The 20,814-nt window shown below is 38.7% G+C and overlaps 1 protein-coding gene across 1 annotated transcript; it reads right to left on the bottom strand.

The window, feature by feature from the left end:
• Nucleotides 1-2,550: 2,550 nt before the first annotated feature.
• Nucleotides 2,551-16,029, bottom strand: FGB (fibrinogen beta chain). Its single transcript, XM_077816156.1, has 9 exons — nucleotides 15,907-16,029; nucleotides 14,020-14,040; nucleotides 12,570-12,773; nucleotides 10,426-10,609; nucleotides 9,428-9,655; nucleotides 8,757-8,870; nucleotides 6,089-6,211; nucleotides 5,616-5,901; nucleotides 2,551-2,786 (listed from the first exon to the last, which is right to left on the bottom strand). Exons 1-9 carry the CDS (start codon nucleotides 16,027-16,029, stop codon nucleotides 2,558-2,560), a joined length of 1,512 nt encoding a protein of 503 aa, XP_077672282.1. The 3' UTR covers nucleotides 2,551-2,557.
• Between the last annotated feature and the right edge of the window lie 4,785 nt (nucleotides 16,030-20,814).

Below are 20,814 nucleotides of genomic sequence, written 5' to 3'. Positions count from 1 at the left end.
CCCTGGAAGAAAACACCACCCTGAGCCAAGAATGATCAGTTCCTATTGTCTAGCCTGAAGAAAACCTTTAAGTTATCAGTTTTTCCACAAACAAATCTAGTGTTCTCCCTTGAACCATTGCATTTTCTCTACAAAAACCCCTACCTATGCCCAAGTATGTGTTCTGATGCTTAGATCCAAACTATGCATCAGTCCCACTGGCACTCCATCTCCTGACTGATTTTGCTGGGGGCTCTGCCTGTCTCCAGCACTCAGGACCCTGAGCTACCATCATCTGGGAACCCAGCCCAGTTCAAGCCTCATGGAGTGGGTGAGATCCCCCTCTTTCTCTCTCTCTGTTTTCCTTTCTACCTTAGGTATTAACCTTTAATAATGTATGTTATGTTGGTTTAGCCTTCCTTGTGTAGTTATCACTATTATTCAATAAATAACTTTTATGATTAAGCTGGTTGCTTCTCTCTCTCTCTCTGAACTTTACTCTTTTGTGTTTTTAGCTTCCCCCATTTACTCTGCAGCAACGCTTCTTTTACCTAAGCTAAAGATCTCTGTAGTGCCCAAAAATACTGTGGGGTTTGCTCACCAAGTGGGTTACTGCCAGTACAATTGTAACATGAAAGTGGGATAGGGACGTGTTAAAACCTGTGGCACATGGGGGCGGGGCAGCTGAAAGTGCTGCTCAGCCCAGCCTATTGAGACCAGGGGCACATAAGAGTGACAGCTTGAAGGTGCTGCTTAACCCAGCCCATTGAGTGCAGGGACATATGAGGGGATCAGCTTGAGACTGCTGATTGACCCAGTCCGCTCAGACTTGCGCTGTTAGTGTGTGTGTGTGTGTGTGTGTGTCTGTGTGTACGTGTTCATCTAGTTCTAGGACTAGAGGAACCCAGTCCTGGGGAACCTAGGTCCTGCAGGATAGCTCCAATGGGAGCGGACTTGCAGAAGGAAGGAGTAGAGCTCCATATGAACACACAAGTGACATACGCAGTACATTAATAGAATTACAGAACTCCCCCCCCGAAGAGTAACCCTAATAAATGAGCATACCCCAAAGTAACGGGCACATCTGGTGGCTAGCTCACCATAAATACTACAGTTTTAAAATAAGATACATTGCTGTAACTCACCAAAGCAAGGTTCCCAAAACAACCTTATTCAGAGTGTGGAAAGCATTTGATTGAAAGCCTCTACGGTCTGTTAGAGCCTGATTCTGCCACTTCTACTCATATTCAGGAGTACATTGCTGTGAGAGGAATCCCATTGACTTTAATAGGACTAGTAATAGAATACTCAGTGTGAATGGTCCATAATAGCATGCTAGGTTTAACGATACATTTTTTTCTTCATATGTTTCTTTCCTGTAGTGTGTAGCTAGGGTTCATATACAAATGTGCTATTTTTTATACAACAACATACCGATAAGAATTTTATTTAATCAAAAGCTTATCTGAATGGAAGAACAATTACATCCTGTGAGTAACAAGGATGCATTGTGCTTATCGTGGAGATGTGTACCTTTAAATTTAAAGCTAACCGACAAATATTTACTGTGCATAAGTTTTCTTTGTGTGACTGATAACTGAGAGTGTGACTGGACTCTCCCTGCTTCTAATCACATGGTTTAGCATGTATTGTAACAATATCTTTAGGTACTGACAAAGAGGTAATCATGGACACACTCTTGTAGTCCTCACTCAGTTCTTGTCAGACTAACCTTCTTTGCTTAACATCAGTGGAGGTTTTGCTGAAGGACTGAGGTCCCCTCCATGATCAGGTATGGACAGGAACCTGTGGCCATAGAAAGGGAGTTTCTGCCTCCCTATGGAGGCTGTAACAGAGCAGTCTGCCCCTCTATGGGCTAGGGGCCTGAGGCCACGCAGCTCTGTCCAATTATCAGACGCACTGGGAAGGGGTCAGGTGATACTTATAGAGGGCTGAGAGAGGCCTGCAGGAGGGAGGTTTGCTTCTGGGACTGGTCCTGAAGGGAAGAGAGGGGTGCAGAGTGAAATGTCACTAGATCCCTATAGCCTGTGTTGGTCAAGGAAATAACTTTGTTTTGTGCTACTTTGTGCATTTTTCTGAATAAGAATACATTCTTCTGCAGTAGTAGAAAATATTTAATGAACATTAATATATCTTCTGCCACCTATTTGAACACATTTGCTTATTCACTGGTAACATATAAATAAGTATAATTTATAAGACACTTTTGGTTTAAGATTTTAGTTACTTTAAACATTTTCAGTGAAGCTAAATAATTCTCTCTCTCCTCATATCTGATTTTGAATTGTTTTATAAGCAAAAGGAATTGATATTTTCAGTTACTTCCATCTTGGGATCAAGTACAAATGGTACAAAAGACACTTGCAAGTTTTTTTTAATGGGTCAGACATAGGGTTGTATTCAGCATGACTTCTCCAATTCAAGTCATAATATAGTCAGACATATAAACTTTGGTATTTTTGATTCTCTTATGTAAAGGCAAAATCAAATATCATGCACTAAAAGAAGTTAACTTCGATATGGACATGAAAACATATGACGTTCATTTTAATGATGATTATTGTGGAAAGAATGGTCTAATCTTCATACTCATCTTCTTCAATGAATACCATGACCCTTTCCAGTTCATCCATACAACTCCATCATCTGTGCCGTGTTTTGCCATATCCCATGTGTACTGCCCTCCCCAATAGTATCTGCCATTGGGATTGGCTGAATGGCATCGATTGTACCACCAACCACCACCATCTTCTTTAGAACACTGTTTTCTTGGATCTGCATGAACCCTACAAGGTGTGGGGGGGGTGAGAGGAGAGAAACACATAGTTAATAGTGGCACTGCAGCTAATCAATACAATACATTTTTACAGAATACAAAATTTTACAAAATACAAAATTACTAAAGATAGTTAAGACCCAGGCAGGCTGTGAAGAGCTACAAATGGATCTCTCAAAACTGGGTCACTGGGCAACAAAATGGCAGATGAAATTTAATGTTGATAAATGCAAAGCACATTGGAAAACATAATCCCAACTATACATATAAAATGATGGGGGTCTAAATTAGCTGTTATCACACAAGAAAGAAATCTTGGAGTCATTGTGGATAGTTTTCTGAAACATCCACTCACTGTGCAGCAGCAGTCAAAAAAGCAAACAGAATGCTGGGAATAATTAAGAAAAGGATAGATAATAGGACAGAAAATATCATGTTGCCTCTATATAAACCCATGGTACTCCTACATCTTGAATAATGTGTGCAGATGTGGTTGCCCCATCTCAAGAAAGATATATTGGAATTGGAAAAGTTTCAGAAAAGGACAACAAAAATGATTAGGGGCATGGAATGGCTTCCATATGAGGAGAGATTAATAAGACTGGGACTTTTCAGCTTGGAAAAGAGTCAGCAATGGGAGATATGATTGAGGTCTATAAAATCATGACTGGTGTGGAGAAAGTAGATAAGGAAGTGTTGTTTACTACTTCTCATAACACAACAACTAGGGGTCACTAAATGAAATTAATAGGCAGCTGGTTTAAAACAAATAAAAGGAAGTACTTCTTCACACAATGCACAGTCAACCTGTGGAACTCCTTGTCAGAGGATGTTGTGAAGGCCAAGACCATAACAGGGTTCAAAAAAGAACTAGATAAATTCATGGAGGATAGGTCCATCAGTGGCTATTAGCCAGGATGAGCAGGGATGGTGTCCCTAGCCTCTGTTTGCCAGAAGCTGGGAATGAGAAACAGGGGATGGATCACTTGATGATTACCTGTTCTGTTCATTCCCTCTGGGGCATCTGGCATTGGCCACTGTCAGAAGACAAGATACTGGGCTAGATGGACCTTTGGTCTGACCCAGTAGGGCCATTCTTATATCTTATATTCTTATTTCTGTTTACATGAGTGTGTGTATGAATCTGTGTTTTCTGATCCTCAAGATGTAGTAAAAGTTATCTCTGAACTTTCCACAGATGATTGATCATCTAGAGTGTGTTCTAGACACTTCATATAGGAATGTGTTATGCATAATAGCATATGGTCTGAGCCCCAACAGCCAAAGAATTGATAATGAAAAGACTAGGCTCAGAAGAAACATCCATCTACAATGAATCTTGAATAAGAGACCACCCCATTAGGCAATCTCCTGTTTTAAGAAATTATCCCAAAGAATTTGGAAACAAATTGTATACAATTATACTGCATCTTTTTTGAAAGATCACTTTAGTTTATCAGCTAATACCTATCAGTTCTGTAAATGGTCACAGGATAGACTTAATTACATTCCTAACTAAAACTTATATGGGGCCTGGTTTCAATAAGAGACTGGACAGAAACAAGGTGTCAGAGTGGGTTTATGCACTAGACTTTCATTTCTGGATACCTGGGTTCAAATGCAACTTTGGAAGGAATTATTCTGGCAACCTTATTCTAGTCTCTACTGTATGTTTGTTCACCCCATAAGGCTACCAGAGAATTAGAAAAATCTGCTTCAGAGAAGTCAAAGATTTATATAACAGGGATGCTAGAGGTGCATTGGTAGAATTGCACAGGAAAATTTGCACTATATTTGATTCCTCATTCTGATAAGCATAAAAAATGGCACACATTTTAAAAATGACAAAGTGAAAAAGTGCTTATGATAGATCACTCCAATGCACAATTTTTCTGCATGTCTACGGCTGAAAAAGATAGTGGTAGAAAAGAGAACTACCACATCAAATATTGTACAGCTGCCACTGGTACTCACTGCATAAGGCCATGCACAATAATAAGGATTCACCTATTGAATTTAATTAAAAACTAAGAAAACTGGCACACAAAGATCCTATAGTATGTTATATTGTATATGTTGTTTCTAATGCAAATATCATTGTAATTTAATGGTACCGAACAAGACGTACCATATGGATTTGCCAACACAAGCAATTCCTCTATTAGTAAATATTATAATAGAGTAAATGACTATGTAAAAGGGTTAGAAGGCATTTTAGCGATATAGTGCCAAAGAGATTCTAAATTATGCACTTTATCACTAACAATTGAAATTCTTTATTTTCTTGATTAGGTAGAATTTATCCTTTAGAACAGGATATTTTGCTAATTTCAGCAGTGGATCTCCTTCCTTTTTGGCTCACGCTGACTGAAGCCCAATGATCCTGCTCCCACTGACTCCAGTGTCAAAATTTTCCTTGGCTTCAGTGACAGTAAGATTGGGGCCATAACCTCATGAGTTACTGTGAATGATAATACACCGTCCAAAGGTGCCAGCCTGTGGACACTGATGTGAGTCTTAGAACAACTTCAACCCACTACTCCAGTGTGCCTGCAGGTGCTTTGTATTTGATTCTGGTACAGCTCTAGTCTAAATTATCATTTCATTTGGTCAGATTCTGCTCTTGGATACTTCAGTGGTGCAGTGCATGCATTTGGCTGGTGACCAGCAGATAGTAAATTTATCCTAAGAGATTGTGAAATTTTGCAGAATTAGCACATATTAGCCTATTCTAAAAGACTGTGGAACAATCCATATCCAGATGCATACAAAGCAGTAAGATCTCCAATTTGATAGCTTTATCTTGATATTTAAAAAAATTGCTAATGCAAGTACATACCATCCATCATTGTCTCTGTCAAAAGTGCTGAAGAACATGCCATTGTGAACTGTCATTGTTCTGTTCTCGCCATACAGTTGTGAAGCTCCATCCATAAGAGCATTGCCAGCCGTGCCTCTATAGTTACTAACTGATATCTGATACTTGTTTGCCTCATTTTGTATGGTGAATCCTCCATAAAGAGCTGAAACCTTTTCACCATTCCAGTCCTCCATTTCAATTAAAACTTCAGTTGGTCCCATTTTGGTAAGCTGGCTGATTTTGTCATTTCCAAGCCAATATTCACCTGACAACCAATAAAAGGAAACTCAGTGAACCCACTTTCAGAATATGTTTTAAGGCAACTTTACCATTTTCCCATAAATCTGCTACAGTTAATGAACATCCTTTGAATCAAGTGTGGACAGTTTTAAGAAACCTGAGAAAAAGTGTTAATAAAAGAAGCGCTTTAAGGTTTGTATTCAGAATTTTACCTGGAGTATCACAGTATTTTTTCCCTCCACTTTTTGCAATATTTCCAAATCCTTTTTTATATGCATCCCATGTTCTCCCAAAGCCAACGCTGCCATCCTGGCGGTTCTGAATCACAGTCCAACCTGCAGGGGCAACAATATGTGAATTAAAATGCAATTAACAAGAGAACAAATAGTGTTAGCGTGTAATCTGGCTTCTGTTTGTGTCAGGGGGTGTGTAAGAGGAGCTGGAGGGCCTGGGACTAGCCAACCCCGATTACTGAAAGAGGCACAACTCAAGAGATATCAGGTGATTACCCTAGAAAGAGCAGCTGAAAGCTGCAGTGACGGGGGTGGATGGATGGGTGCTCACTCCGGGAGAGTAGAGACTGCTAGGAGTGCAGCAGGTTCCAGCAGAGTCCTGGGATTTGGGACTAAGACTCCAGCTAGGAAGGGCTGGGAATAGGCAGCTAAGGCAAAAGAGATCCTGGGCAAGCAGGGGGACAAAAAGAAACGGGCTGCAAAGCTCTCCAGGAAGGGAGGCCTGGGAGAGACCCGAGCAAGCAGGAAACAGAAAGGCCTCCCTAGGCAGAAAGGCCTCGGAGTAGGAAGAGAACTGTTTGTCTGTTGAACTTTGATATGGGACTGTATGTTTTATTTTTAGTTTATATTCTGTGAGTAAACCCAGACACAAAGAATGGGTATTCTGATCACAGAAAAAGCGTATGGAGTCTGTGTAAGGAGTCCTAAATAGGGGAAAACAGAGGCAGGGCACTGCAGAGTGACCTCTGACCACAAGGGAGCTCTCAGGAGACAGTCAACCCTACTAGAGGGAGCTGTGCCATTAACTTAAACTGGAGCAGGACTGGACCCTTTGGATATGTCTATACAGCAAAGAAAAACCTATAGCTGGCACGTGACAGCAGACTCAGGATTGCAGAGCTCGGGCTCATGGGACTGTTTCATTGCTGTGTAGACTTCTGGGCTCGGGCTCTAGGACCCTGCAAGGTGGGAGGATCCCAGCATGTAAGGGCCTAGTTCTACCACCCCTACTCACATTGAGTAGTACCATATACTGTGAGTAAGGCTGGAAGAGACAGACCAAAGGGACATGTTTGGTCCCTTATTACAGATGTGATCACAGCACTAATGAAGCAAGAGTGCAATCTTTGGAGTGTGCACTCTCTGAAATAATCTATAAACAGTTAAACTACTGTGCTGCCCTGAATGCCTATCTCCATGTCAGAAGCAAAGAATGCTTGTAATGTTTTCATACTTGGCTAGATATTTACTTAGTTGTGAGTTACGGGTGACAGGGAGCTGTGCTGCCCCAGGAGGAGCACTGGGAGGCAGAGAAAGTCTTAGAGGCACAGTTATTCCCATTTTCCCCTCTTGCTTGGGGCACAGAGGGAAGAAGTAGAATCACAGAATCATAGGAATGTGGAACTAGAATGGATCTCAGTAGATCATCTAGTCCAGTCCCCTGCACTGAGGTAGGACTAAGTATTCTCTAGACCAGTAATACTCAGACCTCAGTGGTTCAGGAGCCAAATTAGTGATCAACATTACCTAAAAGAACCACGGTATGTGAATTCATTGTTTCATTCACTATAGTACTGTATGTTCATATTTAAACAGTATGACAGGGGAAATATTCAGTTTATATCTATGTTATTCTCACAGCAAAATGACTGATCACATATTATTATTTTATCAACCACAATTGGTTAATAACATAGTAAAAGCATCCTGATTGGTTAATAACTTAGATTGGTTAATAATTAAATCACACAGTGTTTTCATATCATGTGCTGCAAAAAGCGTAGGAGACCCATTAAAGAGCCATTTGCGGCTTATGAGCCTCACTCTGAGTATCACTGGTCTCGACCATCCCCGACAGGTATTTGTCTAACCTATTCTTAACCTCCAGTGCCAGAGATTGCACAATCTCTTTAGGTAATTTGTTCCAGTGCTCAACTATCCTTACAGTTAGGAACAAATTACCCAGTGAGGTTGTGGAATCTCCATCACTGGAGGTTTTAATACATTGCAGGCCTTGAAAGCATGCAAGTTACTCTCCTCCATGCACCCAGCCAGCTCCTCTGGCCAGTGAATAGGGCAGGGTAGGGAAGGAGCCAAACCTCCCCTATCTGCTCATTCCCTTCCACTTGGTTCAAATTGGGAGCATCTGGGGCTCAGTCCTTGCATTCTGCACAGGGCCTGGACCCAAGCTCCAGGAAGGCCTAACAAAGCCAACCTGGAGGATGTGGAGGTGGGGGCAGTCACACTCCCTTCTTGCTCCCAAACACAGCTGTGATATGGCACTTCAATCTAGCCACAGTAAGATATACAATGATTCAAAATTTCATCTACCAAGCCCAGTCAGTGACTATACAACAATTCTTTCTCAACTTTATTAGAGAAAGATCCTACTATGTATGGGCCACCTTCCACTCCAGCACTCAGATCCCTCAGCACATAGTTCTCAAAACTTTCTGTAGATGACATTTTGCAATGGTTCACAAGCCATAGCATGAGAACAATTGCTTTAGATTAACTAATAATTAGTGCCAAAAGTTATAATCTCAGATGAGCACAAATGCAAAGAAATACAGGACCAGTGCAAATTCAGTTTTGTGAATATTTATAGTTATCCCTATCAAAGCGCTATATTTTGTCTCACACTTACCTCCTTTTGCTGTGGTCATATCACAGTAAACCTTGTATGGTCTGAAGAAAGCATCAGGCTGAATGAGGTACATTTCAGATGAATCACCTCCTTTTCTGATAATGTCTTCACATTCTGCAATCATAAATCAACAGTTTATGTTTCTGAGGGATCTATGAAATTCTAGTAGAACAATCCTCTGCATAAAGACAATAATTAACAGAATAGCTTTCTGTATGCTAATTATACAGGAATATCTTACAAACATCTAATTCTGCTCGATTTCACTTTGATTTAAATTATAAATTAAAATGACATAGAAGGGAATCACAAAAGAAAGAATAATATACCTGTATTGTCCCACTATCCCTTATAAGATGAGATTTTCAAAAACTCCTTAGTGACTTAGGAGCACAGGTCCCACTGACGCACAATGCCTTTTTGAAAGTCAGTGGGACTTCTGCTCCTAAATCACTTAGGTGCCTTTGAAAATCCCACGCACAATAAATAAATAAGACAGGTAATATATATATGATTTTCCATACTGGATCAGGTCAGTGGTCCATCAACTCTGGGCAGAAGTAGTGACTGGTGTCATATGCTTCGGAGGAATGTGAACTTGTGCCCATAATGCATCTGTCCAGTTGTACAATGATATAAGGGAGAGATTTCTATACCCCTAAATGAGTTACCTTTGCCTGACACCACTGGGATAGTACAGGAAACAATGCACGAAGAGCGGCAGTTGTCCATTTGGGATGCTATAGCATTTTCCAGTTTTTGTATCTTTTTCTGTAAGGTATCCACAATGGAACGGAGGACTCGGAGGCTAGATGGGATGTTGTTGTCTATGTTCTCTCTGATGTACGTATAGTGCTGCTCTATCTCTGTGTTGTACTCAGAAACTACATTTTCATTGTCTAGAAAAGAGAATGTATAACAACTGTCACAATTTTCAACATGTTTTCCAACTAGCATATTCTAATCCAAATTATAAACCATGATCCAGTCAGTATTATTTGAGATTTTACTTCTGTTGTAGAAATGAAAAGAGTGCTCTGTGCGTCCTTTCCCTCTCTTCCCTGATTTCACAGTGTGCAAAGAGCTTTAGCTCCTGTAACAAGGACATACTTTGTATTATGGCTCAATATAAATGGACAAATTTCTTGCTGTGATTATATCCTGCAAAGGACCTGTAGTAAACACCCTCGCAGAAGTTTATTATGGCTGTCCAGGAGCTGGGGACATCTAGGGCATGTCTACACTGGAATAAAAGACCTGCAGCACGACTGTGGCTGGCCTTGATCAGCTGACTTGGGTTCACAGGGCTTAGGCTGCGGGACTAAAAATAGCTGGGTAGACGTTCAGGCTCAGGCTGGAGCCCAGCAATTTTACAGTGCCGCAGCCCGAGCTCTGCAATCCCGAGTCAGCTGACCTGGGCCAACTGCAGATATTTCATTGCTGGGTAGACACAGGCCTAGGGGACCAATGCAACAAAAGCAGGATCAGGTCCTTGGCCCCTCAGGTAGGATTTTTTAGATATAGTTTTATGGACTTGTGACACCTAGCTACTTAGACTGATGCTCCTATCTGTAACCTTTTTTAATAAGCCCTATATATTTAGTACTTGTAGCAATGCAAATTTGTCTGTAATACTGATTTACTGCAATGATGAATAACAATAATGTACCTTTTATTTGTTTCTGTCTTCTTGCCAATTTATCTTCTAGTGTATTCATATACTCATAGAATGTTGAAGAGGTTTCAGACTGTTTATCTACTTTGTTCTTTAGGTCCCAAATGTCGGATTTCACACTTTTTTCCTGTTTTACCATTGCAGTTTGCAGCTCACACCCGGTTGGACACAACACTCCCTAAAAAAGCGGAAAGGGGAAAGAGTCAATTACAAGTGCTGTAGATTGGGGCCAAGATTTATAAAACTGGGTGCCTAAAGTTAGGTTCCCAATCTCATATTTCAGCACCTAAACAAGTAACCAGATTTTCAAACATGCTGAGCATCTAGCACCTCTAAGCCATGTATTTAGTTGCCTCAATATGGTCTCAAAATACTTCAGACATTCAATTTATTGGAGAAAAAACTGCCATCTTAAATGGAGAAAACAGGCTCAAGCTCCAGTTGGGGATCCCTTCTGATAACTCATTAACGTTCTGGGAGGAGGGAACCCCCTAATATCTGTGATCCACCACATGCTTTTGGCTAATTTTTCTGGACTATCAACCGTTCATAGTTGAACCATCTGCAGCTACAAAATTATGACTCATCAAGCACTACAGCCCTATCAGGTACCCAAAAATATTGAGAGATATTCCCCCCATAATCACAGAATTAAGTATTAACTTTATTCTGGTACATAAGCTATGAGTATCTTTCATGTGAGACAGCCATACACAAAAAGATTTAAAAAATTATCTCCGCAGGAAGCTGGCGCTAACATCAGTTACTATCCCCCTTAAGGATGAAAATGTTATTATAGCATCAGTCACTATTCCTCTTAAGGATGAAAATGTACCAAAATGGATGAAGAAAATACAAAAGCACCAAATTTCGAAGCAGTATGAGACCGAAAGTACCCAACCCACTAAAGGCCTCCAAAATAATCCTGTGTTTCTGATTAACTGAACTTTAACAAACTTGTTTGCGTCATCTCTAGTTAGAAGTAGTAAGTTCTCAGATACTAAGATGCCTAGCAGTATGGTCACAACGTATGCTTTTTACTGGAGACCAAAACTGAGGTAATGTGATGCACTACTGGTTCAGTATAGGGAAGTTAGCATACTACTAGACATACTACTTGTTTTTGCAGACATTACCCACCTGAAGGAGCTTGGGATAAAGACTGACAGGCGAATGTAATGAATGTTTGAAGAATTTAAAATGTGGGGGATTCCTTTTAATACTGGACAGCTGGACAGAGCCATGCAGCACAGGATAGATGCAAAAATGTTTGATAGTGAAGATACCCTGGATAATGTATTAATATGTTAAAGCAGAGCTGTGCTATATCTTTCTTTCAATTAGGAATGCCTAAAGATAAAGATACATATTTCTGTCTTCGTTCCTTTCATTTCTAGGGTAATGAATCAGTGGGGGAGGGGGGAGCGAACCGCTGGCTCCGCCTACTCCACTACACCTCTCCAGTGAGTGGCTCCCCAAGTGGAGGGCAGCATCTCAGTTGCAGTCCCTATGCCTCCTCAACCACAGGTCTTGCACTTCTAGCCAGCCCTTTTGCAGGCCATGAAGAGTGAGAAGAGAGGCTCCTTATTTCTTCCCTCCCAATGCACAGCCCTGTAAGTGATGGGGGGGGGCACAATCTAGCTCATAATTATTTACATTCATCATTCAGGGCTCAGTTCCGCCTCCCTGCTCATCATAAGTAGGATCTGACTCAACAAGTAATCCCATGAAATCAAGAAGACTACTTGCTCAATGAGGTACTACTCAACATAAGCAAGAGAGAGCAGAGTTGAGCTGTCAGTGAACTACAATGGTCACTTCTTGGTGTTTGATTGATTAAGAAAACTGTCTGTTCTTCACAGCTGTTAAAGAAAGAGAAAAATATTAAAGGGCACAACAGTTTAAAAAGATGAGTTCTAAAAAAGAGTGATGACTGTAATGTTTCTGGAGGGGTATCATCAAAACACTAGAAAGCGAAGTGCATCGAATTCACTGTAATCACCTGAATGCTACTGAACATTCCAAGCACAAGATTCGGGCTGAGCTGCAGAATGTACCTTTGTGAGGTTTAGTACATTTCTGAAAGCAGGGATACTATTACTATTAAGTGCATCTGTCTCCACTGCAATTACACCTACTAGCTCATCTGATGCATGCCTGCAGCCTCCAGCATCAGGATAAACGGTTTTTTCTTTCTTCTGGGCCCGAGTGGGTGGTTTTGTTGGACGAGCCTGATATCCACCTTTACTAATGGGAGGAGGAGCTGGTCTGAGAGTTGGAGCTGACTCCCGTCTTCTATCTACTGGTCTGTGACCTCGAGCATCCACTCTTACGCCATTAGCCTACACAAAGCCAGAAGGAGAAAAAACCCTTTATAATTAGGAGCATTATTTTAAAAGCAGGTACATCAACTGTATAAAATATAAAAATAACATAAATCAATTTATTGGCATATTTTAGGTGTCATTTTGCCCTCTCTCTCTCACATTTTAATCACAAGAAATACACTAATTCCATCCAGGAAAAAGACCTGAATATCATTGTGAGTAGCTGAATGAAAACATCTGTTCAATGTACTCTGGCATTAAAAAACCGAACAAATTGTTAGGAAAGTTAAAAGAGGAAATTGAAACTAATACTGAAAATATTGTAACCCCCTTGTAGTACTAGCCCCCCATCTCAAAACAGAAATAGCAAAAATAGAAAAGGTTCAGAAAAAATAAATAGCAAGAAACTTAAATCTGATAAAAAGAAATAGATTGTTTTGCACAACTCATAGCCACTGGACATAGAGCTTCAAGTTATTAGTAGGATTCAAAAAAGAATTAGGCATTTATATGACTAACAATCTACAAGGAATAAGGGAAATAGGCTAGACCAAAAAATTCAGGATTTTGGATCTGATCCTTCACACTCTCACTGTGAGTAGCCCAGTGAGGTCAATGAGACTACTCTCACAAGTAAGACCCATGTGTGCAATGGCTGCAAGATCAAACTCTTAGAAACATCAGAAATAAGCAGTGTGTACGTTAGAAAATGGCTGCAAAGTTATTTGGTAAAATAGTATATCAGAAACATATTCAATTTATAGACCCAATTATGCCACATATGAAATAATTTATCATTTTTGAACCTGGTATTCATTTGTTTAGGGATTTGTACAAGATTTTTTTAAAAATCCAAATTTAAATCAAATATTGACTTTTCTTAAATTTCTTTCCTTAAGCAAAATTAATATACCAGCTATAAACATTTTTATGCCTTAATTTTAGACTGGCCTTGGTGGATTTTTTTGTTTGTTTGTTGTTTTTTAATTCTGTTGCAGAATGTTACCTCTCTCTTTCAAACTCCAGTGCAATATGAACTGGGAATCAGTTCCTTCCTTTTGTTGCTCATTTAGAGCCTGATTCAAAACCCACTGAACCAATGAAAATACTCATATTGACTTCAAGGCATTATTTAACACACATTTTGCTACTCTTTTACTTATGCAGAGTTTGTTTCTCATGCTCTTAAATAAATGTTAAAATTGCTAAATAAACATCCTTACTTGAATATGTCTGAACATGTAATTAAATCCAATCTTACCTTGAAACGGTGGTCACTTTCCTACAAAGAGAGCGAGAGGGAAGAGAAGGAAAATACATCAGAAAACAGGGGGAAAAAACCCTACAGTTTGCTGTTACTCATATGAGAAAAAAATTATTACAATTTTCCTTGAACACCTTAAGTTGAGGATGAATATGTTCTTGAGATAATTTAACATTTTATTTTTGTAATTTAACTAAATTAAAAAGCGCATAAAGTCATACATACAACTAAGTAAGATTAAGCGTTACTATTGTTACTATTAATTATTGTCATCACGACTACAACCTCATCATCATAATCTGTAGACGCCGTGGATTTACTTATGGAAACACAGAACAGACACAGCAATAACAGTTTCATGATGCTGGCTTGCTTAAACAGCTTGGTAACCTTCCCCTGCTGAAAGTACTGACAGTGAAAGGCACTTTGTGTTCATATATATACCAGAGAGTCTGAAGTCTCCTGGCTTCCTAATGATAGGTCTAACCAGAAAGAAGAGTTATCGTTCCTCTGTTAATATTTAATCTCTTTGTTCACTATGTGCCTGAACAAATCCCCCAGTTGAGCAACATCTACATGGAGACCTTATCTACATGTTACACATACCCCACATGTCTGATGGCATAGCTTAAATATATAAATCCTGAAAATCACTCTTCTTCAAATTACGTGAATTTAATATTTTCCTAAAAATCATTAACCTTTCGAAACACCTGAAAAGGTGCACATCCAGCCAACTGAGGTGAGGAAAATAATGTCAAATGTCACAAAAGAGCAAGTTCCTTATCTGCTCTCTTGGAAGCCTTAGACTTCTTGAAATATTTCATTAAATATGTATCAAAATCATATAATACACAATGCTAAGCTATGTTGTACAGTCATGGGGTATTTGAAAAGTGTATACTTCAACATACAGTTCTATGAGTATCAAACCTCAGGAAGGCTATTGAGGCAAGTACATGATGCTTACAGGATACCTATCATTCTTACTGCAGCACTTAAAGGTCCTGATCAGGGGTTAGAGTTCCAGTGGGCTAGGAACCACACACATATATAATAAAGGTAGCTCTGCCCCAAACAGCTTACAAAATATAGCCCTTATCCAGCAAAGCACTATAGCATTTCAATTTCAATGGGACTACTCATGAACTTAAACATTCAGCACATTCTTAAGTGCGTTGTTAGTTTGGAGCCTATAGATATATAATTGATATAATTTAATTGATATAAGTTGATTCTTATCTAATATCTTAAAAATTTTTTAAAAAAGTCTGATTTCCAGAAATGCTCAGCACCCACAACTGGAGCCAGATTTTCAGAAGAGCTCAGCTTCCTTTTACTCACCTAAGTAATGTGGCCAGATTTTGAAAACTGCTCAGTACCCAACTGTTGTCAGCAGGATTCACTGAATGTTGAGCCCTTCTGAAAAGCCATTAAGATGCCTAAAAGGAAGCTCATAATCTATAGCTCTCTCATAATCTAGCCCAGAGTTTACAATCTATACATATTTTAAAAACACAAAACAAAATTGGAAAACAAACCAAAAGTGCTGAATAAAAATAGAGAGAACAAACCTGTAAACCCTTATTTAAGAAAGTAGTCATTGGCATCATAGGGGCTACTCACTTGAGTTGACTAGTGCTCACAAAATTGTTGGCAGAATCAGACCCAGCACATACAACACAACTCCTGGGATAAACAGGAAGAGTGGAGTGCCAACTAGATGCTGACCCATAAGTGTCCTGGTTAATATTGGTGTTATTGGAAGAGATGGCGGGGGGGGGGGTTTAATAGTAAGCAAAATATTTGAAAATCCATCACAGATGTTAGCACTACCCCAATGGGATCTGTTATATCAGAAATACAAACTTTGGCCTCATTTACCCTCGCTAAAACAGAATCCTTAGTAGATCTTTTTTCTCCAAGATGTTGTTTGTGTATCTCAAGAAATGTTCTGAATATATTCATTTTAACCATAAAACCTGACTTCATTTCTGCTGTTTGCATCCTGTCTGTTCTCCTGTCATTAACATTCCAGTAAACAATTTGACAAGCAGGAATTTTCACAGCAGCAGCACATTTTAAGCAAATATAAGAGAACAATCATAGAAGGATAATTATGAATTTACAATTGTTAATATCCACACTGGATTTTAAGAGCTGTACTTGCACAATCAGTAAACAGTCAAAATTAGCCAACAAAACAAGAATTTTGAATACTCCTAGTGACTTGCTCACAATCAATCTACAGATCAGAAATAATTTGTAGAAATTATAATGAATATGGTGAAGAAATTTGAATAGCAGTTAAGCTTGTTGAGGAAATTCACAAACAGAAAAGAGTCTACATTCATTTAATTAATAATTCACTGTGAAATAATTGCTCAGGTCTATTCAACAGGCAGATTAATAATTCAGGCACAAAACAACATTCACCACTTCATATTACGTCAGTCATACTTAGATTTAAAAAAATAACATAAAATAAAAACAATTTATAATAATTAAATTTCACATATTTAAGTTACTCTTTCCCCTTCTTAACTGCAAAAGCAAATTACGTAATCAAAAGAAACATCTTATATTTGTTAATGATAATTAATAAAATAATTAAATGTGCATAGAGACATTTTAAAATAACGTATTGTATAGTTAAAGTGTCTTATTAAATGGCAACAATCACAACGTGTCAAAAGAGGCATTAAATGCCATTAACATAAGAGAATGTGTTTAACTTATTGGATGTGTAATTTATTATATTTTTAGAGAAAACTGTGGGAATCCTTATCTTGAAGCTGAATTGTATAATCACAGTGGGGATCCACATTTTGAGGTAATAAAGATTCAGTTGATGATAAGGGTTAGATTTTCAAAGGCACAAATGGAAGACAAGTGCCTAATTCTCCTTGCCTTTGACAATCTCACCCAAAGAATACTATTCAAAAGAAGTTCCTTATCTACTAGATTCTGAATATGGACTTGTAACAAATACAGTGGGTATTTATCTTTTTGTGCCTAGATATGTGTGCATAATTCCTGCAAAGGCTAATGGAAGTTTCATACACATACTGAAGCAGAAAAAATCCTCACTTCAGTGTGTATACTATATAATATAAAAGCCCGTGGTATATCCTGTCACCTTCTACTTGACTGAAGGTCAGAACTCCCCAAATGTGTAATTATATACCCTGCTAGTGGATGCCCTATAACAAGGTTCTCCATTTCCTACAGCTAGTTCTTCTTGAGTTCAAATAGTAGGGCCCTTTTTTAGGAGAAGATCATGGGTTTTATCCCCCTTTATTGTTTGTGTGGAGTTGAACTGACAACTGTGATTTCTGTATATAAATACAGCCATAGATTCATTACTCCATTGATTTACTGTTTACTCTCATTTTTTTTCCTAAAAAGACACATATATGGAATTTGTGAGCATGCATTTTATTAAACTAGATCCTAATAAATACTGTCCCACATTTGTCAAATGGGTATTAGAATACACTTCCCAGTTATTCAAGACTCTCATATAGCCAAGGTTTTATCATACCACTGACTATTTCCCTCTGTCATTTTCTTGTAAATTATGAATGAAATGAAGTATATTTTCCTGTAGTAATAAGGTAACTGTCCAGAAAATGGACATTTATAAAACAAACAGAACCAAAACTAAGGAACATTATAAAAAGGACATTTTCATTCTATGGTGACAGATATTTTTATTCACTCCAAAATAGTTTTGGGGATGAAAATAAGTTCCCCTGTAAAGACACATTTTCATTAGGTGGGAGTTTTAGTGAAAAACAAAGTTGGGAACAGATAAAGCTGCATAACTTAGACTCTTTTTCTGTATATGTACCATTATCAAAATTCCTGTAGACACAGGAAATATGGGAGCACAGTTTAACCTGACTGTGGGCTTAATTATTAAACATCTTGGACTAAAGGCAGGCCTGGCCAAAGCAGGTGCTGCTCCATTGGATTTGGTCCCTTGTGCATTGACACCCATATCACTGTTACATTTGTACTGATTTTACTTGATTGGATATTACTAAAAGGCATCACCTAGAATCTATCCTAGGTATTTATATGGCACCCATTACCATAGTATTTGAGCACTTTACAATCTTTAATTCATTTATTCTCACAACACCCCTCTGTGAAAAGGAAGTACTATTATCTCCATTTTACAGATGGGGAACTGTGGCATTAGAGAGGCTAAGGCTCAGATTCTCAAAGGTATTTAGGCTCATATCTCCAATTTAAATTAATGGGAGTTAGGGGCATAAATACTTTTGAGGATCTGGGCCTAAGCAACTTGCTCAGTCACATACAAACCTGCGGTGAGGCAGGGAATAGAAACTGGGTTTTGTGAGTTCCAGCCTAAGGTCCTAACCACTAGGCAATCCTTCCTCATAATTAAAGTTGCTAATAAATTTACAAGTTTTTAATTGTCTTCCACTTTGGTTCTTCTTTTGAAACTAATAATAGTCTTAAATACTTGGTACTTGTAATGTACTTTTTATAAAGATTAAATAAACTTTCATTCATTCCCATTGATCAAGAAACATGCAGTTGTGAGGACAGGATCCAGTCCCTACTGACCCTCTCCTGGATGGGGCATTGGTGTGAGAACCACAGAAAATTTCCCCATGTGGCTTCATTGCTCTTCCTGGTTGAAATTCAGTCTTTGACTTATCCCACCCTAGTATGTTCGATTGGCCTGTCTGGCTTCTCTTGTACTGTTGTCAAAATATAGCATATCATGATGTATTTGTTGTGTTTTTCTCGGGATTTACCAGGAAAGCACAACAAATTAACAATTTTTGACAACGTATATGATATTTTGTAGTTTCAAATTGCATATGCCACAGTACAATGGAGACCACACTGTAGTTACTAGTAATACTGAAAACAAACTTTTTCAGAGCCTCCATCAAGGAAAAAGAAAAGGAGTACTTGTGGCACCTTAGAGACTAACCAATTTATTTGAGCATGAGCTTTCGTGAGCTACAGCTCACTTCATCAGATGAGCTGTAGCTCACGAAAGCTCATGCTCAAATAAATTGGTTAGTCTCTAAGGTGCCACAAGTACTCCTTTTCTTTTTGCGAATACAGACTAACACGGCTGTTACTCTGAAACCATCAAGGAAAAGTTTGTTAACACTTTATTTTTCATGTCTCCCACTCCTTATTCTCCATGACTTCAAAGGATAGAAACTTCTCCTGAATTACAGGTGTGATGGTACTGTTGTAAGTTTGCCATGCCAAGTATTTGTGATGACAAAATAGTAAACTCCATGGTATATCAGGATCTCTACTTCCACTATGTCATATATGACACAAAAAGGATATTTACCATTAGAGTTTAAAAAATGAATGGATACTTCCTTCAGTAGCTGCAGTAGTTGTTCTGTTGGCTTGCCTGATCAATGGTACAATGCCCTTTAAACCAGCCCATGAAGTCAGACAAGTCAAGGGCATTGAATTAGTGACTCGCATATCAAAGATAAATCTGTTCTTGACATAAGACTAGATGTGGGAGGCAACAGGACTTTCTTAGGCCACAGATAAGCCATAGTGTTTACAGAATTAATTTTGAAAAAAAGACCACTGTTGCTTAGCAACTGATTTAGAAATGTCTTTTTTAAACAAATAGTGTTGTAAGACTATATTGACTATGAAAACAATAGTGTAGGCAGATACTAATCTCTGAGCCCCTCAAATTGTTGTTCTTACTGGTAGCAAATATTTGTTTCAAAGGTTTCTTGTAAATGATAAACTAAATATAATGTTGTCACCTTACCTTGGGATCAAGCACGTTCTTAATAAAGATAAATGTGTGAGACACTCTTAACTGTTTACATCAGTCTTGTAAACAGCACTGCAAAATGTGTGCAAATGATAACTTGTTCTAAATAATGATTAATAAATATTTCTCCTGTGGTTAGAATTTCCAAAATTCCAGCTGTAATTGGTTTGCAGAAAATAAAACAGATTCCTGCATATTATTGTCAAGACACTGGCCTGTAATAATTACCGCTGAACTGATTTTTTTTTAAAGACCTGGGACGTAATTCATCCTTAATGTAAATTTGCTGGAACAAATGAAATGACCAGAGATGTGAACTTGGCCTTTGGTCTTTTAAAGCTACAGGAACAAACTTTGGCCTTTTGAAAATTTGCACCTTTGTCACAATGTTTGCATAGTACTTCTTCGTGGGTCAAAAGAACATAAGAATGGCCCTACTGGGTCAGACCAAAGGTCCATCTAGCCCAGTATCCTGTCTTCCAACAGTGGCTAGTGCCAGGTGCCCCAGAGGGAATGAACAGAACAGGTAATCATCATGTGATCCATCCCATGTCGCTCATTCCCAGCTTCTGGCAAACGGAGGCTAGGGACACCATTCCTGCCCATCCTGGCTAATAGCCATTGATGGACCTATCCTCCATGAATTTATCTAGTTCTTTTTTGAAACCTGTTATGGTCTTAGCCTTCACAACATCCTCTGACAAGGAGTTCCACAGGTTCACTGTGCATTGTGTAAAGAAATACTTCCTTTTATTTGTTTTAAACCTGCTGCCTACTAATTTCATTTGGTGATCCCTAGTTCTTGTATTATGAGAAGTAGTAAACAACACTTATTTATCTACTTTCTCCACACCAGTCATGATTTTATAGACCTCAATCATATCTCCCCTTAGCCGTCTCTTTTCCAAGCTGAAAAGTCCCAGTCTTATTAATCTCTCCCCATACGGAAGCCATTCCATACCCCTGATAATTTCTGTTGCCCTTTA

This window comes from Eretmochelys imbricata, chromosome 4 (genome assembly GCF_965152235.1).
Source record: "Eretmochelys imbricata isolate rEreImb1 chromosome 4, rEreImb1.hap1, whole genome shotgun sequence".
Classification (NCBI taxonomy): Eukaryota; Metazoa; Chordata; order Testudines; family Cheloniidae; genus Eretmochelys; species Eretmochelys imbricata.
This window is presented reverse-complemented; position numbering and strand designations above follow the sequence as displayed.

What these genes read in the sequence shown, in the direction of transcription:
- FGB (XM_077816156.1), bottom strand. Translation starts at nt 16,029, where the DNA reads ATGCAAACAGCAGAAATGAAGTCAGGTTTTATGGTTAAAATGAATATA. An exon ending in CCCAGTGGTGTCAGGCAAAG is followed by an intron (nt 8,871 to 9,427) that starts GTAACTCATTTA and finishes TTATGATTGCAG; the next exon opens with AATGTGAAGACATTATCAGA. An exon ending in TATGACCACAGCAAAAGGAG is followed by an intron (nt 6,212 to 8,756) that starts GTAAGTGTGAGA and finishes TTGCCCCTGCAG; the next exon opens with GTTGGACTGTGATTCAGAAC.